General features: G+C 38.8%; 1 protein-coding gene across 1 annotated transcript; it reads left to right on the top strand.

The window, feature by feature from the left end:
* The first annotated feature begins 285 nt into the window (after positions 1–285).
* LOC140240744 (splicing factor C9orf78-like) lies at positions 286–14,987 on the top strand. Its single transcript, XM_072320510.1, has 10 exons — positions 286–374; positions 1,100–1,159; positions 4,712–4,766; positions 5,888–5,958; positions 6,816–6,902; positions 7,711–7,797; positions 8,812–8,940; positions 9,561–9,694; positions 11,216–11,326; positions 12,434–14,987. The coding sequence occupies exons 1-10, from the start codon at positions 286–288 to the stop codon at positions 12,532–12,534; spliced, it is 924 nt and encodes a 307-aa protein (XP_072176611.1). The 3' UTR covers positions 12,535–14,987.
* The last annotated feature ends 1,679 nt before the right edge of the window (positions 14,988–16,666 follow it).

Below are 16,666 nucleotides of genomic sequence, written 5' to 3'. Positions count from 1 at the left end.
GCGTGCGGTTCAATGTTACGTTGTATAGTTCCTATGGTCTTGGGTATAGTCTTTAATCGGGTAAATTTATGAATTATTCACTAGCGCTTATAAAACAAAATCCAATATATCTTGTGTATATTTGCTTTTAGATAGTGAATTTTCAAATAATGCTTAAAGATGATAATTCGACACATTTTTTGCTCTATAAAGTCACATCGTATAGGGTATAATGGGGATTAAATGCTAGTAATATAAGATATGTTCATAGCAAACGACTGCAAATATTATTGCCATATTTTAAAGATGGCGTTCTCCGGGAAGAAACGAAATATCCGACAGCGGAGGAAATCCTCTGATTCTGAGGACGAAGATAATTCTGCCCTTGATGTTTCGTAAGTACAATGATATACATGTACTAACTTTGCTCACTCAATCTTTAAGTTTTTTGTTCGTGTGTTCAACCCCGAAATAGGTTTAAACCCACTGCATATTATGACTTTGCTTTAGTACAGTCCCACTCGTTCTTGTTTGTGCTTGTGCTGGAAATAGCGCGACCACATACAGTTTACACTTGACCGTTAGAGCTCTAATAACAAGTTGCAGTAGACGTTCTAAGTAGATCTAATGCACTTGTCAATGTAATGACTCACCCCACTACCCCCGGACATGGGTGCATCATTTCCTCGTTTGGTCCGTCACCAGCTAGAACACATCTAACGGTTAACGCGAACGTTATTTAGGCCTATGATCGCCTTCCGCTATGTCCGTCAAATTTTTGAACGAGGGGTCTGTCAAAATCCCATCATTGTCGGTCAAATTTTTGACCGAGGGGTGCGTCATGGTACGTCACTCGGCTATGGAAAATAACACGCATTTAATACGCGTTTAAACGTTGTGATGTAGAAAGTAGACGGGCTAGTATGACCGGTATGATAGGGCGATACAATAGATGTATGCGGTATTTACGCTAAGTCTGAAATTATTTTTTTTCAGTTTGTGTAATTTTAGTTACACTGTAGACTAGCTTTACTATGGCCTTTAGCTTAGCCTTAGTTCAGTAAATTTTCTACCCTGCAATGTTTTATTGTTTATTTCTTCCTTTCTTATTCTATTTCAGAACTATTCTTGAAGAAACGAAAGAAGCACAGAGATTTAGAGAGCGGCCTCGGGGAGTGAGGTAAATATCCCTTCTTCATTATAAATAACATATAAATTTACACCGACACACTGTAGGCCCTATGTCTGTAAATGTACAAATTATGTAAAGCAAGCTGCCCATAATTCAATCATTACGCCATCCAAAGATTTGACCGCTGTCTTCGTGTAGAAAACTACATGTACAGTGTACACTGTACATGTATGCAGGTACAATGTACTTGTAACTGCGACCAGCCCCAACGCTTTTGTGTACAAACTACAACTTACAAGGAGCGCCCCAGGGTTACTATGCAGGATGCTTATGTGCATTCAAATTTTGGCACAGGAGGCGGATACTGTAAAAGTGGATATTTTCGCGCGACTAATTTTTCGTGCTAGGCTGGGTCAGAAGAGTTTCATGTGTTTTTAATTCCGCGGAATCAAGACATCACACACAGGAACGTATGGCAAGCAAAAATATTCGCACGTTTTTATTTTCGCGCTAGTTTCTGGTTGCGCGAAATGCGCGAAAATTTCCACTTTTACAGTAAGTCACTTCTGATACTCGTCAAATATATTGTCTTCATGTGATGTATAAAAGTTCATAAATCTATACAAAAAGAGTACAGACTAGCAGTGGCCTCCATAGCAGGGACTAGAGGCAAGGCAATAAACAACCAAATTGCAGTACCCACACCACACTACCTCAAACAGAGACAAAGAACAACACGAAGCAGCCAACATCAATGTTTTATGAGAACCGGCTCTACCTTGGATGCCTACAAATACAGTTTTTTTCCCAAGGACAATCAGAGACTGGGATAGGCTTCCTCAACACATCATTGAACTGCCCTCTGTTGAGCAGTTCAAGAAAGCCATAGAAGCCAACTAAGCATGGCAGAGAATTGTTTTTACTTGCACAGTGAGCACCTGTATAATACATTTGAAAGAGCACAAAGCACAAAATAGCATCCACTGTCTGAAGCACCACACCACAAACCCTCATCCAGTTGCTGAACAGGCTTTAATGAGAAGCACCGTAGAAGTAGAAGTAGAGTTCTGTCTATCTATATTACAACATCAAATATACAATCCACCTGACTTTACAGGAACAGAAAATGTATCACAGCAGAACCATGCACATACAACTGTACATGGATTTCCATGAAGACTATGTAAATTCTAACCACCCTCAAATGCAGAGAAAAATAAACAAAATTATTATTGTTAAGACTGACAGTTATTCATTTTTAGTCAAAGACACTGTAGCTAGGCTCTACATCTAGCCATAAACTTAAAGAAGAAATCCACCCAAAAATAAATAAACTTCAAAAGAAAGAGAAAAATGTTCCCTTCATGCTTCAGAATGATACAAAAATTACAAAAATCGGATAAGAAATAAGGAAGATATGACATTTTGAAATTTCACATTTTTTCAGAAAACATTCCTTGGCCAGTCCTCATGAATACTCAAATGAATGAATTGATGATGTCACATGTCATACCTTTACAATTTTTCGTGACCGATGTACAGTATATGTACATAGATTTGGAAAAATTGCTAATTTTAGGTACCTGTAATGCAAGTAAAATCAATAATCCCATACAGTACAACTGTACAGTATATCAGAATTAACATTTGTTCTTTTTTATTATGCCTCCGCAACGAAGTGGCCGGAGGCATTACATGTATGTTTTCGGGTCGTCCGTCCGTCCGTCCGTCCGTACGTACGTCCGTACGTCCGTCCGTCCCGTTTTGTTTTTGTCGATATCTCAAGAACCATGTGATGGTTTTACATCAAACTTGGTATGAGGGTATATCCTTGGGGGATAATACTTTGTGTGGATTTTAGGGTCAAAGGTCAAAGGTCAAAGGTCACAGGTTATTTTGTGAAAAAAAAAATTGAAATTTCATGTTTTTCTCCATATCTCGCAAATGGTTCAAGGTATCTTCATGGAACTTAGTATATATGCTTGTACCGATGGGCAGTGATTATCTAGGGAAGTTGGGGTCATGGGTCAAAGGTCAGGGGTCAAAGGTCAAGGTCAACTCCTCAAAATATCACTACTTTCCTTAAAATGCAATATGCCTGAAGGTTTGGTTTTTTTTAACTTGATGTATGGCTTGTATTACCCAATATATATTTTTGGGGAAGTTTCTTGCCAAAAGGTCAAAAGGTCAAAGGTCAAGTGAAAGTGCTAAATTGCACTTTTTCCTCCATATCTCGAAAGTAACTCAAGGTATCATCATGAAACTTACATATTTATGCATGTTCTACCTAACAGTGATTCTCTGTGGAACTGTGAGGTCAAAGGTCAAAGACCAGGTTTAGATAATGCTATTTTCCCATTTGATACTGAAATTATACTTTTTCTCAATACCTTGAAAATTGCTCAATGCATAAACTTATAAAAGGGTCAAAAGTCAAGTAGAAATCATCAGTTCCCCAAATACCTGCACTCTGACATTTTAATCATTCATCCAATTGAACCTAGTTCTAGGAAAGTGGACATTCAGCACATTTGTGCCAAACCTGTCATTTTAATATTTTGCCAATTGTGTGAAACTGTCATCACACATTGTCAAGACATTGTACTATAGACCTATTAGGAGAACCATGCATTATGGCGGAGGCATATCAGTAGCCGTAGCGATATATCTAGTTTTGGGTGGTTTTTAAGACAAATTCTATATTCACACAGCTAAAATATGAGATCTTTCTGTATTATGAGTATGAAATGAATAAGAAATTGTGAGAGCATGACATCATCAACTGATTTGAATAGTTACAATTTTAAGGACTAGTCAAAATCTTTCCTGAAAAAATGTGAAATTTCAAAATGTCATATCTGCCTTATTTCTTATCTGATTTTGTCATTTTTGTACTGTTCTGTAATGGATATTTTTTCATTTCTTTTTTTTCCCTCTCTTTCTTTTGAAGTTTATTTATTTTTGGGGTGGATTTCTTCTTTTTGAAGGAGGTTCTAGTCCACCAACAGAATGAATTTATAGCTACTCTTCTATAATGAGTTGACAATTAAATCTAAAAATTCTTGTGTAGTCTACATTGTGAATAAAAATAAAATTCCAGAATACAGTCAACTTCAGAGAAAATTTATATGCAGAGTTGAAGGTACATGTAATCCAGTGCCACTTACAACTGCATAAAGGCAGCAACAGTTTTAAATGCACCTTCCTACATGTAGGGTGTGTGCAACATACTCTTCAACATGTACAGTAGTTATGTGCAAAAATGAAACATGGCAATTTTGAATATGTCTTTGCAGGGATTTTCTTTCTTTACCCGTAGTTCATACCATGTTTGTGATTGTTCTTGATTTGCTTTCTTTTTAATATCAAAATGCAATCCTCCAAATGGGGTGTTAAGGTACAGCTTGATGATTTCTTTAAGAGATGATAGTTAGTCTTGTGTATATCACAATGTATTATGATTATGCTATTATGCTATGATAATTTTGTCAGCTGTGTTTTGTACTTTCTTTAATTCTAACAATGGTACGGTCTACGTATGGAGTGATGATGTTGAGTTCCCTGTTTGCTAACAAATTTTCACCTTTTCTCTCCTTCCAGTGCAACTGTTTTACTAACCGGCAAGAAACAAACAAAAGTGGAAGAGTTGGGTGATGTAAGTCTTAAATATTGAATATGACTTTTTTACTGAGCACTTGTTTAAATCCGTTTCCTTTCTGTTGATTTTACAGCAGAAAATTGTACACACAGCTGTAGTTATACTGTGTGTAGATTTAAAAAAAAAAAAAAAAAAAAAAAAAAAAAAAAAAAAAACATTATCAGGCACAAGTCATGTGGGCCCCATTTTATCAAAAGATAAAATTGATTCTAAATTTCCTTACCACACAGGCTGCCATACACTTATGATAGAAATCATCTAGATATATAATCAATTATAACTCTCATAAAACAGGGCCCTGGACAACTTGTCTTGTGTCAGCACATGGATGCCCATCAGTTTGAAGTACATGTACTGTGTATCTCCTACACATGTAAGTCTGAATTAAAGTACAAAGTTACAGTGGAACTACTTACAGATTTCAGGCCAGATGGACTATCACAGGAAATGATAACACATTTTGTAATACTTTTGGAAGTATGGTTATCATACTTGATGACAGTATGATCAAACTCTCATCCAGAAAAATATGACAATGTTTATAATTGTACAAGCAGAGCTTGGTAAAACATGTCCAGAACACATAAAAATAATAGTACATGTACTTCGTACACGTCAAAGGTTTTCACTTTCACTATGTGTATAGTGTATGTGTTGAGTTAGTATCACATTGCAAGGTTACATGTTTTCAAGGTATATGTTCGTATGGTTGGACATCTGGGTATTGTATATGGCACCTGCACAGAGTCACAGTCAGTGACAGCTGTTAAAAGTGAAATCAAACCCACGGGCAGTCTTTGAGTTAAACGTATCAGATAATATTTAATAATTATATGGTCCATCTTAACATTTCTGATAGTCGCAAGAAATCTTATTGACAAATTACAGAAGGAACTGGTAGATCAGTGGTGAACGCCATGCTTTGTCATCTGTATCATTACTGCTAGTATGCACTGTGTTCACACTCGAGCTCTGTACGTGTACAGACGAGCTGTTTGTTTCCACTCAAGTTACTGCAAGTGATGGATACCTGACTGCGAAAATGTTTGTTGTGAGCCAGTAATAAAGCCTCTGCTGTCTTTATGATGATGCGTCCTTGGCATTGTCTTCTAATACAGGATGATCCTTTCAAGCTAAGGTCTGGCGGAATGATCAACCTGAAAGACATCAAGGACAGGAATAGAGACAGGTGAACATCAAATCATGATTGTATACAGTGACCTCTACCAGACCAGAGCTTTTCTCCTTCGTCTGTAGACATCATGAAATTACCACAGATATACACTAATTCTGTTTATACTGTAGTATTGTATGTGATGCTTTTATAGATGCATACTGTATGTAAAAGTAATCATCTTATCCAATTCAGTTTCTGGGAGATGAACAGGTAAATGTAGGACTGGCGTTGTGGCTAAACTATTCACTCTTGAAGTCAAATTCAAGCATAATGTAGTCTGACTTCACTATAAACAATGGCCAATTCAGGGAGCCAGCAGAGTGTCAGCCATGAAAAGACAAGCAAAAAGACCTGCTTGTTATCACCAAGGTCACATACTGTACATTTGTAGCATTACTGTATATGCCTTATATTTGCAGGTATCATATTTTGTGGATTGGGACTTTTCACAAGTGGATGAATTCGAAATCTATATTATGTAGAACCACAGTGATGAGCTGACAAAGACACATCACTCTTGAAGAAAAAGAGTATTTCCCACATTGCGTATGATGACAATGCAACGCATTTATGATTTAATGTGTAAGGCAATAATTCTGCAAGTTGTTGATTTTGCAATTCATAATGGTTGACTCACAAAATTTACTATGTACCGGTATACAATATTCTGTAGGGCTTATAAACATGAATTTGCCTTTCACGATAATAAAGCAGCCACTGTAGGTAAGATGACATGCGTGTGGTTTAAAGTATTGTAGAAAATAGCAATCTCTGAAGTACAGACTTTTTGCAGCGATGCCTCATACAAATGTATATCAATGCATTGTTGCTGGATTTATTTTCTCCCGTACACCATTTGTATGTTGCAGGTCAGATGAAGCTTATGACAGAGATGTGGCGAATATGGGCAGTACCTTCGCCGTGGAAACTAATCAAAGGGATGAAGATGCTGAAATGTATGTTTTGTCTTCCACCTTTTTTTTTTTTCTTTCTTTCTTTCTTCCTGACAATTCACGATTTGCACGTCCAATTATGTACCTTAGAGATTTATATTTGAAAAAAAAAAATGAAGTAAGAAAAAGATTTCTGTCAAAAATTATTCACATTTTGTCATGGGATATCTGCAAAGGCCGATCTTAATTGATTCATAACGGCAATTTATATATTGGTTTATTATTATTAAACATTTATGATTTGTGTGTACATAAAACATGAATGCATTTTGGTTATTGTTGAAAGATTTGGTAGAAGTAGACATGATATGTACTATTTTTTAATACTCATATTACATCTTCATTGGGCATGCATGCATGCAAATTTGATAACTTGCAAAAGAGGACTTCTAACTGTTTGAGGAGGAAATCTTAAAGGATATCGCGACACATTTGTGTGTGTGTGCATGTGTCTGTGTCTCTGTGTAGTGACATCCATTTTACCAGTTGTAATGTTCTTGTGTTTTCATATGAAACTGTTCAGAGTATGATGAATATCTATTTTGACTTGCCAGTTCCCTGCAAGAGTGAAAATGTATAATACATTGTTATGTGGAAGTGTTTAATTTATGCAACCTAGCCTGTTATATCGTGCAGTGCTATGTCATTAAAAGAAAGTAAGAAACTCCTCTTAACAGTGCATTTACATGTAGTAATATTCACATTGTCATCACACAATTACTGGAAATGTTGTATACTTTTGTCAAGTTGAGAAGTTCAGCAAGTGACTGATGTTAATCTTTGGATCACAATTTCTGTTATTTGCCCCCAGGATGAAGTACATTGAAGTTGAGATGAAGAAGAAAAAAGGACTTGATGCCATTGAGGAGGGAAAAGACACCTCCAAGGAATCAACCAAGTAAGTTGCCCAGCACAATGATACGTATAGATTGATGTCAACAGTCAACAGTTTGGTGTACGTCCAAGCGATTACTACTAGGTAAAGTCCCAAGCTTTATGTGAACTGTACCAGTGTGAAGGTACGCTCATTGCTGTATAAGAGATGTGGGTGGTTGATGTCAGACACAGGGCAGATTTATTTATTTACTTATTCAATTAATTACCTCCGCCAAGGGAGGAGGTTATGTTTTCGTTACCGTTTGTTTGTTTGTTTGTCCGTGTGTAAAATAACTCTAAAAGTAGTCAACGAATTTGGATGAAACTTGCAGGATAGCTTGAGAATGACACAAGTAACAAATGATAAAATTTTGTTAGTGATCCAAGAATTTTGAGGGAATCTATGAAGGATTTGTGATATTTTGACATGTAGGGTCAATGAACTTGGGAGTTCAAGCTACGCATTTTTGAGGTTTTCAAACGTGCACTAAAGTGCGTGCTCTAGTTTCTGCTAGGGCGAGGTGCGCCGCGCAGCTGAGGGTTTATGATGTAACAAAGGCTTCTATATTGGGAAATCGGGCGATTTTTCAGCATGTATACCTATGGGTGGAAATCACTGATCTCTATGGAAGAGCCCAAAGAGCTCTTCCCAGTGGTGGAGAGGACAAAAATCTCTTTGGGAAGAGCGAGATCATCGATGGAAAGTAGCTGCTTGGCGGAGGTCTGCACTCTCAGAGTGCTCTTCTAGTTGATTGTTTATTTTTTTTTTTTTTTTTGTCCTATTGAAACAGGGTAACCCCATCAGTGATTGTGCACTGTATTTCTTGGGTCATCTGTGTTAAAATATTTATGGGAGAAATGACAATCTGTAGGGTTGTTTGCATACCAAGAGTGATTTTGTTGCAAGTCATTGCACCACAATATTGTATCTCTTGACCATTGAACATTTATGAAAAAGAAAATATACATGTAGGTACATAGTGGTTGAGGTATCCACGTGCAATGTTTTCTAATGTGGCACCATTGCTTTTCACAGGCATAAGACCCCTGAAGACAAGCTGTATGAGTTACCAGACTACCTCAAGGTGGAGGCACAGAAGAGATCTGAAGAGATGTTGTCCAATCAGATGCTGTCTGGCATTCCAGAGGTCGACCTTGGCATTGAGTAAGTTGCAAAACGAATTGTTTAAAGTTCTTGGGGACGGGGTATGTTGCGGTCATGTAAACAAGTGATTGCTATTAGTTGGTGACTAGGTTAATCAGGCTATTAGTAAGATTTAACAAAAATAAATATATACACTAATACAAATAGAATTGAGAAATTTACAATCACGTTGAGGCCCAGTCAGTCCATCTGGATACAGAAAAAATTAAAAAAGATAAAAGATGAAAAATATTCTCAGTGGAATGCTAGCTGCAGTATTTACATGTAGGTCAACATTTTGTATGTCTTATTATTTGTAAGCTTTCTTCACAGGTTTGCAGATCATGTTGCTACTAGAAAATGTTTGTGGACCAGAACAAGAACTATATTAATGATTTGCTTGACAATCGCATCACAAATGTGTCATACAACCGTAGATGGCATTTGTATGTCTACTGGCTCTCCCAGTCCATGTTGTATATAGAGAGTTTTTAAGAGTAACCCTTCTTGTAAAGAAATGTATACTTTTGTGGTACACATTTTCTAAGCTGCCAGCCTGAGTATACTGAGAAGTAAGCCTGAATGTGGTAGGAGAATCTTGATTTTGTTTTACACACATTCTTATGTTCCCAAATATTCAGTGCCAAGATCAGGAACATTGAGGCGACCGAGGAAGCAAAACAGAAGCACATTGAGGAGAGGAGGAATAAGAAAAAGAACACCACTTCCTTCGTCCCCGCCAACATGGCCGTCAACTATGTACAGCATTCCCGATGTGAGTCAAAACCAAAGAGTTTACATACTCGTAAGGGACTAGAATGCCTAAATGTAATGCACCCTGTACAGTTGCTCTGTGGGTGCATGAAGCAAGGCACTAGGCTTGCCCCTCCTTGTAAACAGCACTCCTTGCAAGCATATTAGCAGCCAAGGATCAGCCAAGGAATGTAGACTCGCAGTATGCCCTGTTCTATTGTTCTGTAGTGTGAAGGGCAAACTCTGGTATAACTAAGAGGGGCACTTCAATGTCTCCTCATGACAATAGAAATTGTGTATAGACTGCCCTCTATAGGTAGTGAGTATATAACCTCTTTGGTCTCAACCAGATGATACGTTCAGAGACAGTGTTGTGTACAGCTTCAGAATATAGTACAAGAGGTACAACTGCATACCTGTACATTGTACCTGCTAGGATCGGGGGGGGGGGGGGGGATGTGCTAATATTTGAGGGGGCAAAATTCTAAATGATGTTATTTAACTTTGGTATCCTGAGCCACTTTTCGAGGAATACTTTGACAGAATGTGCTCCTCATCAGGCGTGATCTTTGATATCACCTCCTGTAGCCACAGGCCTTTACTCATTTTACGATGGATTGTCTGCTGAAAGAGCAGACATTGGAAATTGACCAAATCCATCCAACTCTTGTGATTTTTCTCTGCAGTCTTATAAGAGCACCCACTGGTTAAAACCAATAAAGAAATGAAAAAGACTTACACTGTCAGCCACTAATGCACAATAGCTACTCTTATAGTGTAGGTTTTTTGTTGCAATTGATTGACAAATTTCCTGTCGTCAAAATATTTATGTCCATGAAGAGCCATTTGTCAGTCAGGTTGAAGAAAAACAGCTTGATGCAAGAATCATTAATTTGGATAAAGATCTACCTTCAGGCAGTTGTGTGTTTGTGTTGAGTGTATCTTGAGGCATTCCCTCTGTGTGATGAAAGTTAAAGGACAAGTCAACTTCTTAGATAGGTGGATTTAGTAAATGCAACAATATTAGTAGAACACATTTGTGAGAGTTTGAGGAAATTCGGACCGGCCGTTCAAAAGTTAAGATTTTTTTGAAGTTTCTGCTCAGTCACTGCTGGATAAGAAGACTACTACAACTTGTGATGTCACATGTGTACAGTGATATAAAGAAAATTCAACATATTTTCACTTTTCTCACATGATAAAAGAACACTTAACTTCCCTTTGTCAGAAGGCAAGGGGAATAATATATCCCCTGTACATCAGTGACAAGTCGAAGTGTGCACTTTTTTCGTAAAGTAAAATTTTGTGAAATTCTCTGTATATTTTTCTTATATCATCATATGTGTGTGACATCATGCACTGCAGTAGTCTTGTCATCAAGCAGTAACTGTGCAGATACTGTAAAAATTCATAACTTTTGAATGGATTGTTGATTTTCCCCAAACTCTCACTGACATGTTCTACTATTTGCTGCATTCATTCAATCCACATGTATATGAAGGTGGATTTGTCCTTTAATCTTGGTTTACAATGTCATCTCCAGACATGCATGAGGACTACTACGCCAACAAACACCACCACCGCCACCACAGGGAGGAAGCACCAAAGCCCAAACCTGTCGTCGTGGGAGACGCTGATCAGCCTAGGAAACCAGGTACCATCACCAATGAAATGATACTCATATACAGTAGCTCGCTGTTTACCGTCTTCATACTGTAAAAGTGGAATTTGTGCGCCTTTGTGCAGCCAGAAACTAGCGCGAAAATGAAAGCATGCTAATGTTTTTGCTTTTTATTTTAATACCACAATATAATGTCTGTATTCCATGGAACTAAGAAACGCAAAATTCATCTTATGGCCGAGTGCGCAACAAATTATTCATGCAAAAAAAATCCACTTTTACAGTGCTTCTGATTATGTGATTATTGAATAATTGTACAGTCCTTCTGATTGTGTAATTATTGAGTCATTGGGATAATGTAATAATCATTATAATTTGTGAGATTTTCATTGTCATTGTTTTTGTAAAAAATTATTCTAATGATGTTGACTGTATTTGCTACTGATACTGATTATTACAACTCTCATGCTTGTACCACTGCTCGTAATACTTTCAGTACTCCCGAACATTCCTTTTCCTCATCAGTACGTAAAATGGTGTGAGGAAGTATAAACTAAAAGTAACCTTGTAATATTGTTTCAGAATGTTTGGCAGAATGCATAAGGTAATTTCAATTCATAGTGCATTATCATACACCTATGTTGTTATTGCTGTTATGTTTTTGATCAGACATGAGACAACTACAATGATAGAAATAATGCGACTTTGATGAATGAAACTAAATACATGTAGATGATGACATTTCATCTTTTGACCTCCCGCCGAAAGATCTTTCACAAACGAAAATACAATAAAGGTAGCCAGGGAGGTGAGTATCAAAGGAAGTTTGTAAATACTGGCTGAGAATAGTGGAATATAGCATCCTCATTGGTAGATTGTGAGAGAAGACATCTTTCCATAATTTATTCCATGGAAAGCTCTTCTCTTCTCGTGCCATGTAGTAATCATTAATGGTGCAGTGTAGTGGCATCTTTAAGTTTCTGCTTGCTAGTCTCAGTTGACACTCTTGATTACACACAAAGTCTTCAGAGGCAGCACCTTGGCTGGTATACAACGGGTTAAAGATCCATGTGAAGCAGGTGAAGTCAGTGACATCCATTTCCACTTTCTCTCCTCCCCCCACCCCCACCCTCCACACAGAGCCGAGTGCCCCGACACACAAGAGGAAGGTTCCAAATGCAGAGAAGGCCACGGATGACTATCACTACGAACGCTTCAAGAAGCAGTTGCGCAGATATTGAACCACTTCGCTTGACCTCATGGCCAGAAGACTCGCCACTAATTTTGCATTGGTGGGAAGAAGTTGTTAGGTGGATTTTGAAGTACATCACTGAACTTTACTCCTCAAACACTGACAACCTCCTGCCCAGTAGAGTGAATGTGGATACCAGAGTGCATCAAAGAATTTCTCAGCTGAAGCATTGACAACCTCTCACCCAGTATGTGGGACTGAGAAACAAGTTTACCTACATGGGAAAACCACATCACTGAAGTCATCAGCTGTAAAGTCTCAACTTTTTGTCTAGTGCATGGATTCAGGAGGAATTGTACTGTTGAATATCAAAATATACCACCTTCTCTCCTGACCTGAATACTCGCCACTGCTGTCTAGTGTGCAGGCAAGGAAAAAAAAGTTGTGGTAACACCAGATTGCATATCTGAATGTATCAGCCGGAAGACTGTTCACTGACTTCCAGGACATACAAGGAAGATGCAGTTGCTCAGAATCTGAATGAAAGTAAACCACTGGAACTCTCAATCTGAAGAGCCACCACCACAAGAGTGCATTGTGCTTGTAGGATGAAGGAGTTGTCACATGAATGCTGAGCTCCGTCACTAATGCTATTGACCAGAAGACACTGGCCTCTAATTTCCAGCATGAGGGGGGGTAGGAAGTTAAGCTGAAAGTGAATATTACAGATGAAAATGGTAATTCTTCTATGTATGCACCATGGAGGAAAGCTTGCTCTGCTCATGTGTATTGAAAAGAGAAAAGCTGTGCATTGTCTATTCTTGTGCTTAACAAAACCCAGGTGTAAATAAAAACAATTGTGCTCTGAGGTAGCATGCAAGGAGGCATTGTCATAATCTCATCCTCTGGTGGGAAATGAAACAGTGTTATCCACCAATGAATGTGTGAAAATGTGGCATGCCCTTTTGAGTCAGCGAGTTCAAAGTGCATGTCTGTAGCCAGGAGAACTGTACTGTAATGTGCCTCTGACTGTTGGATGCGCTGGAGGGAAAATTTTGCATTACACACAATATGGGTATTCTGGTTTCCTCCATCAATATTCATTTGGTAGGTCAACAATTTCAACTGAGGGAATCCTGTATCAGTCCTCTTGGGTAGTATCCAAATGATGCTTTAATACACCTATCATGTGCTATTTGCAGTAATGTGGAAGTTAGATGTAGTCCTGATACTTCGTAGAAGATAGTACAGAGGAGTTGGTTTGACCACAGAGGGCGCTATTGCCCCACAGACCTCTTTTATGTTGATCCAGGGAGGTGGAAACCCTGGTTGATCCAAGGCTGTGTATTACTAGTTATGTACTACAAGGCACATCAATCCATTGCATGTTGGAACCTGGTCAGTGCTGTACAAAGTTTTTGGGAGTTTGCGACTCTAAAAGGGAATGGGTTGGGTTAAGTTAAGTAGAACTTTGTTATAAAGATTTCAGCTATGACAAAACCCTCTTATAATGAGCTAATTTTGCAGGATCAAACTCTCTTCATTTCTTTGTTTTTGAAACCCTGATTCATGTATATAGTGAGAAACCTAATAAAATGAGAAACCTGATACAGGAAGTTAATTTTCTTGGTTTTTAGATTCTCACAATAGCAAGGTTCCCTTGTATAAATCAACTGGGATTACCACTATAAAACACACTAGCTCATGATGTTATGTTATTAACTTTTAGCTCACCTGAGCCGAAGGCTAAAGTGAGCTGTTTTGTTCACTCGTCCTCCGGCATGCATTGTCTGTCATCCATTGTGTGTCATGTGTAAACTTTTTACATTTTCATCTTCTTCTTGAAAACCCTAGACCGATTGTCCCCAAACTTGCAGGTAGCATGCCTAGAGGATAGAATCTTAATTTGTTTAAATGGGAACCATGCTCCACCTGGGGGGCCCCATGGGGGCCCAATGCCCCCCCCCCCCCCCCCAATTAAGGAATCTCGAGAAATTTTCCTCTTCAGAACCAGAAGTGATAGAGCTAAGTTAATACTATGAGTTAGCACATTGATGACTGTATTTTCAAGTTTGTTCGTGAAGGAATCAGGGGTGCCCCACTTGGCACCCGGGGGAAAGAGTTTGGGAGGGGCCCAAATGGGGGCCTAAATTGTACATTTTCATCTTCTTGAAAACCCCATGATAAATTTTCACTCAATTTTCTCTCAAAGCTGCCCCCTGCCCCCCCCCCCCCCCAAAAAAAAAATGCAATGTTCTCAGGTAAGAGTCTTTAAGATTTTGTTGAAGGTGAACTTGCGGTACTCAGGTGAGCGCGAGGCCCTCGGGTCTCTTGTTCATAACAAACTGTTCCTGACATTTTCTTTTAATTTCATGTGCATAACCTTCAGATTGAGATGTACATGTGTAGAAATATGAGGTTAACAAATAGAGTGCTATTCACATAATCCCCTGTCATTCAGAGATTTTAATAATAATAAACAAGTAACGATATACAACAGACTTAAAATTCGTGTTTCTTGTCTTTCCTGAGCAGTCTTGTGTACACTATCTGTCTTTTTTTTTTTCTTGGTTTGGTTTTTAGTGATTAGGAGTACACTTCACCTAGTCTATAGAATATGAGCATTGTCATGTTTGTGGTTTGAATTCAAAGATGAATGTGCGTGTGGTGTTTACAACATTCTAAATTCTGACTGTGTGTATTAAAGATTCTGAGAAGGTATGAGTAAATTCATTAGAATTAGTTAAGTGTGCATTTTGTGCGCATAAATGCGTACGTCTTTTGGAGTTTCGTGCGTTTGGAGTTGTGTGTGTAGTGGAACTAAGTACGTGAAGGGAGGTGCTAGAGAAGGAGAGACAACTACTGCTCTCCCTTGAAGTCATGCGCGGCACCGCCGAAAAGTTATGCGTTCAACTACAGGTGTTACCCATGTGCTTTGACAAAAGAGAGCATCAATAATCGGGACTAGCGCTCTCACATCTAGAAATACTTGCTCCTACTGCAATTCGCTCTCTCTTTCAATGTGATGGCAACAATGAATATTAATTGTGTACCTTGAATTGGAGCAGCGAATCAAAATGCAGTGTAAAACTCACAATTTTAACAGCAAATAGTTTAAAAACACGCTGGAACACGCTTTAGGCTACGGTCACAACCCCCAAAATCAGCCTGCTCGGCGACCGGTCGGCGAGTTTTTAGCCGAAACCGGTCGGACAACGACCGGTGACCGACCAGTGACCGACCAGGCGCCACTGATTTTTAGGGCATCGGTCGGTCGCCGCTGAAGTTTTAACGCGGAGTTAAAATTTCAGCGGCGACCGACCAGTTTTCACTCGCTGCCCAAAATACGCTCGGTGTCCGAGCGGGAACCGCCCAGGCACTGACCTAATCGAGCGATCGCTGCCGAGCGATTTAGGGAACAAAAATAATAGAGACAAAAATGACAACAGCACAGAAGAAAACCAAGAGAATAGATCGAGCGGTCGCCGTCGAGCGATTTAGGGACTAAAAATGTGAAGATAAAAATTACAAAAGCACTGAAGGAAACCAGGGACTAGATCTAGCGCAATTGGAAGAAGCAGGGGGAGGAATCTCAGCATCTCAACATCTCGACAAGCAACATGAGGGACATGGAAGTCAGAGGCAACCACATTAGGGCAAAAGCTAAAAGTTAGTGTTGATATGTTGACGTAGTGAAATATGGTTTGGTTACCTTATCATTCATTAAAGGTCTATTGATTGAGGAAGAAATGAATGACAAGAGATGGGGAAAATTAAAATATGAAATCAAATAGGAATAGAAAAATACTGTAAAGTATAAAAGCAAACAAGATATTTTGGAAAAATCAAATCTATTCTCATATTTGTTCCATCGCTGAGCAATTTTGTAAAAATCGGCCGGTGGCCGATGGGAGATCGCCCAGTTGCCCATGGGGCATCGCTCGGTGGCTGCTCGGACTCTGCGCGTTGCAGATCCCCATATTTCGTCAAAATTTTACTGAAAATCGATCGGTGACCGACGGGAAATCGACAGGGCACTGCTCGGCCATCGCTAGGGTTTTACAGCCTACTCAGCATCTCCAAAAACTGCTGAGCGGTGTCAAAATTTCAGCAGCGACCGAGCAGGCTACAAATCGGTCGGTCGCCGCTCTGAGTTGTGACCGTAGCCTAAGGCTACGGTC

The sequence above is a fragment of the Diadema setosum genome, chromosome 17 (assembly GCF_964275005.1).
Source record: "Diadema setosum chromosome 17, eeDiaSeto1, whole genome shotgun sequence".
NCBI lineage: Eukaryota > Metazoa > Echinodermata > Echinoidea > Diadematoida > Diadematidae > Diadema > Diadema setosum.
The sequence above is the reverse complement of the archived record's forward strand: the minus strand, read 5'-3'. Positions and strand labels throughout refer to the sequence as shown.

Coding starts and splice junctions, on each gene's coding strand:
- LOC140240744 (XM_072320510.1), top strand. CDS start 286: ATGGCGTTCTCCGGGAAGAAACGAAATATCCGACAGCGGAGGAAATCC. Junction 375..1,099: donor AATTCTGCCCTTGATGTTTC/GTAAGTACAATG, acceptor ATTCTATTTCAG/AACTATTCTTGAAGAAACGA. Junction 7,798..8,811: donor ACCTCCAAGGAATCAACCAA/GTAAGTTGCCCA, acceptor TGCTTTTCACAG/GCATAAGACCCCTGAAGACA.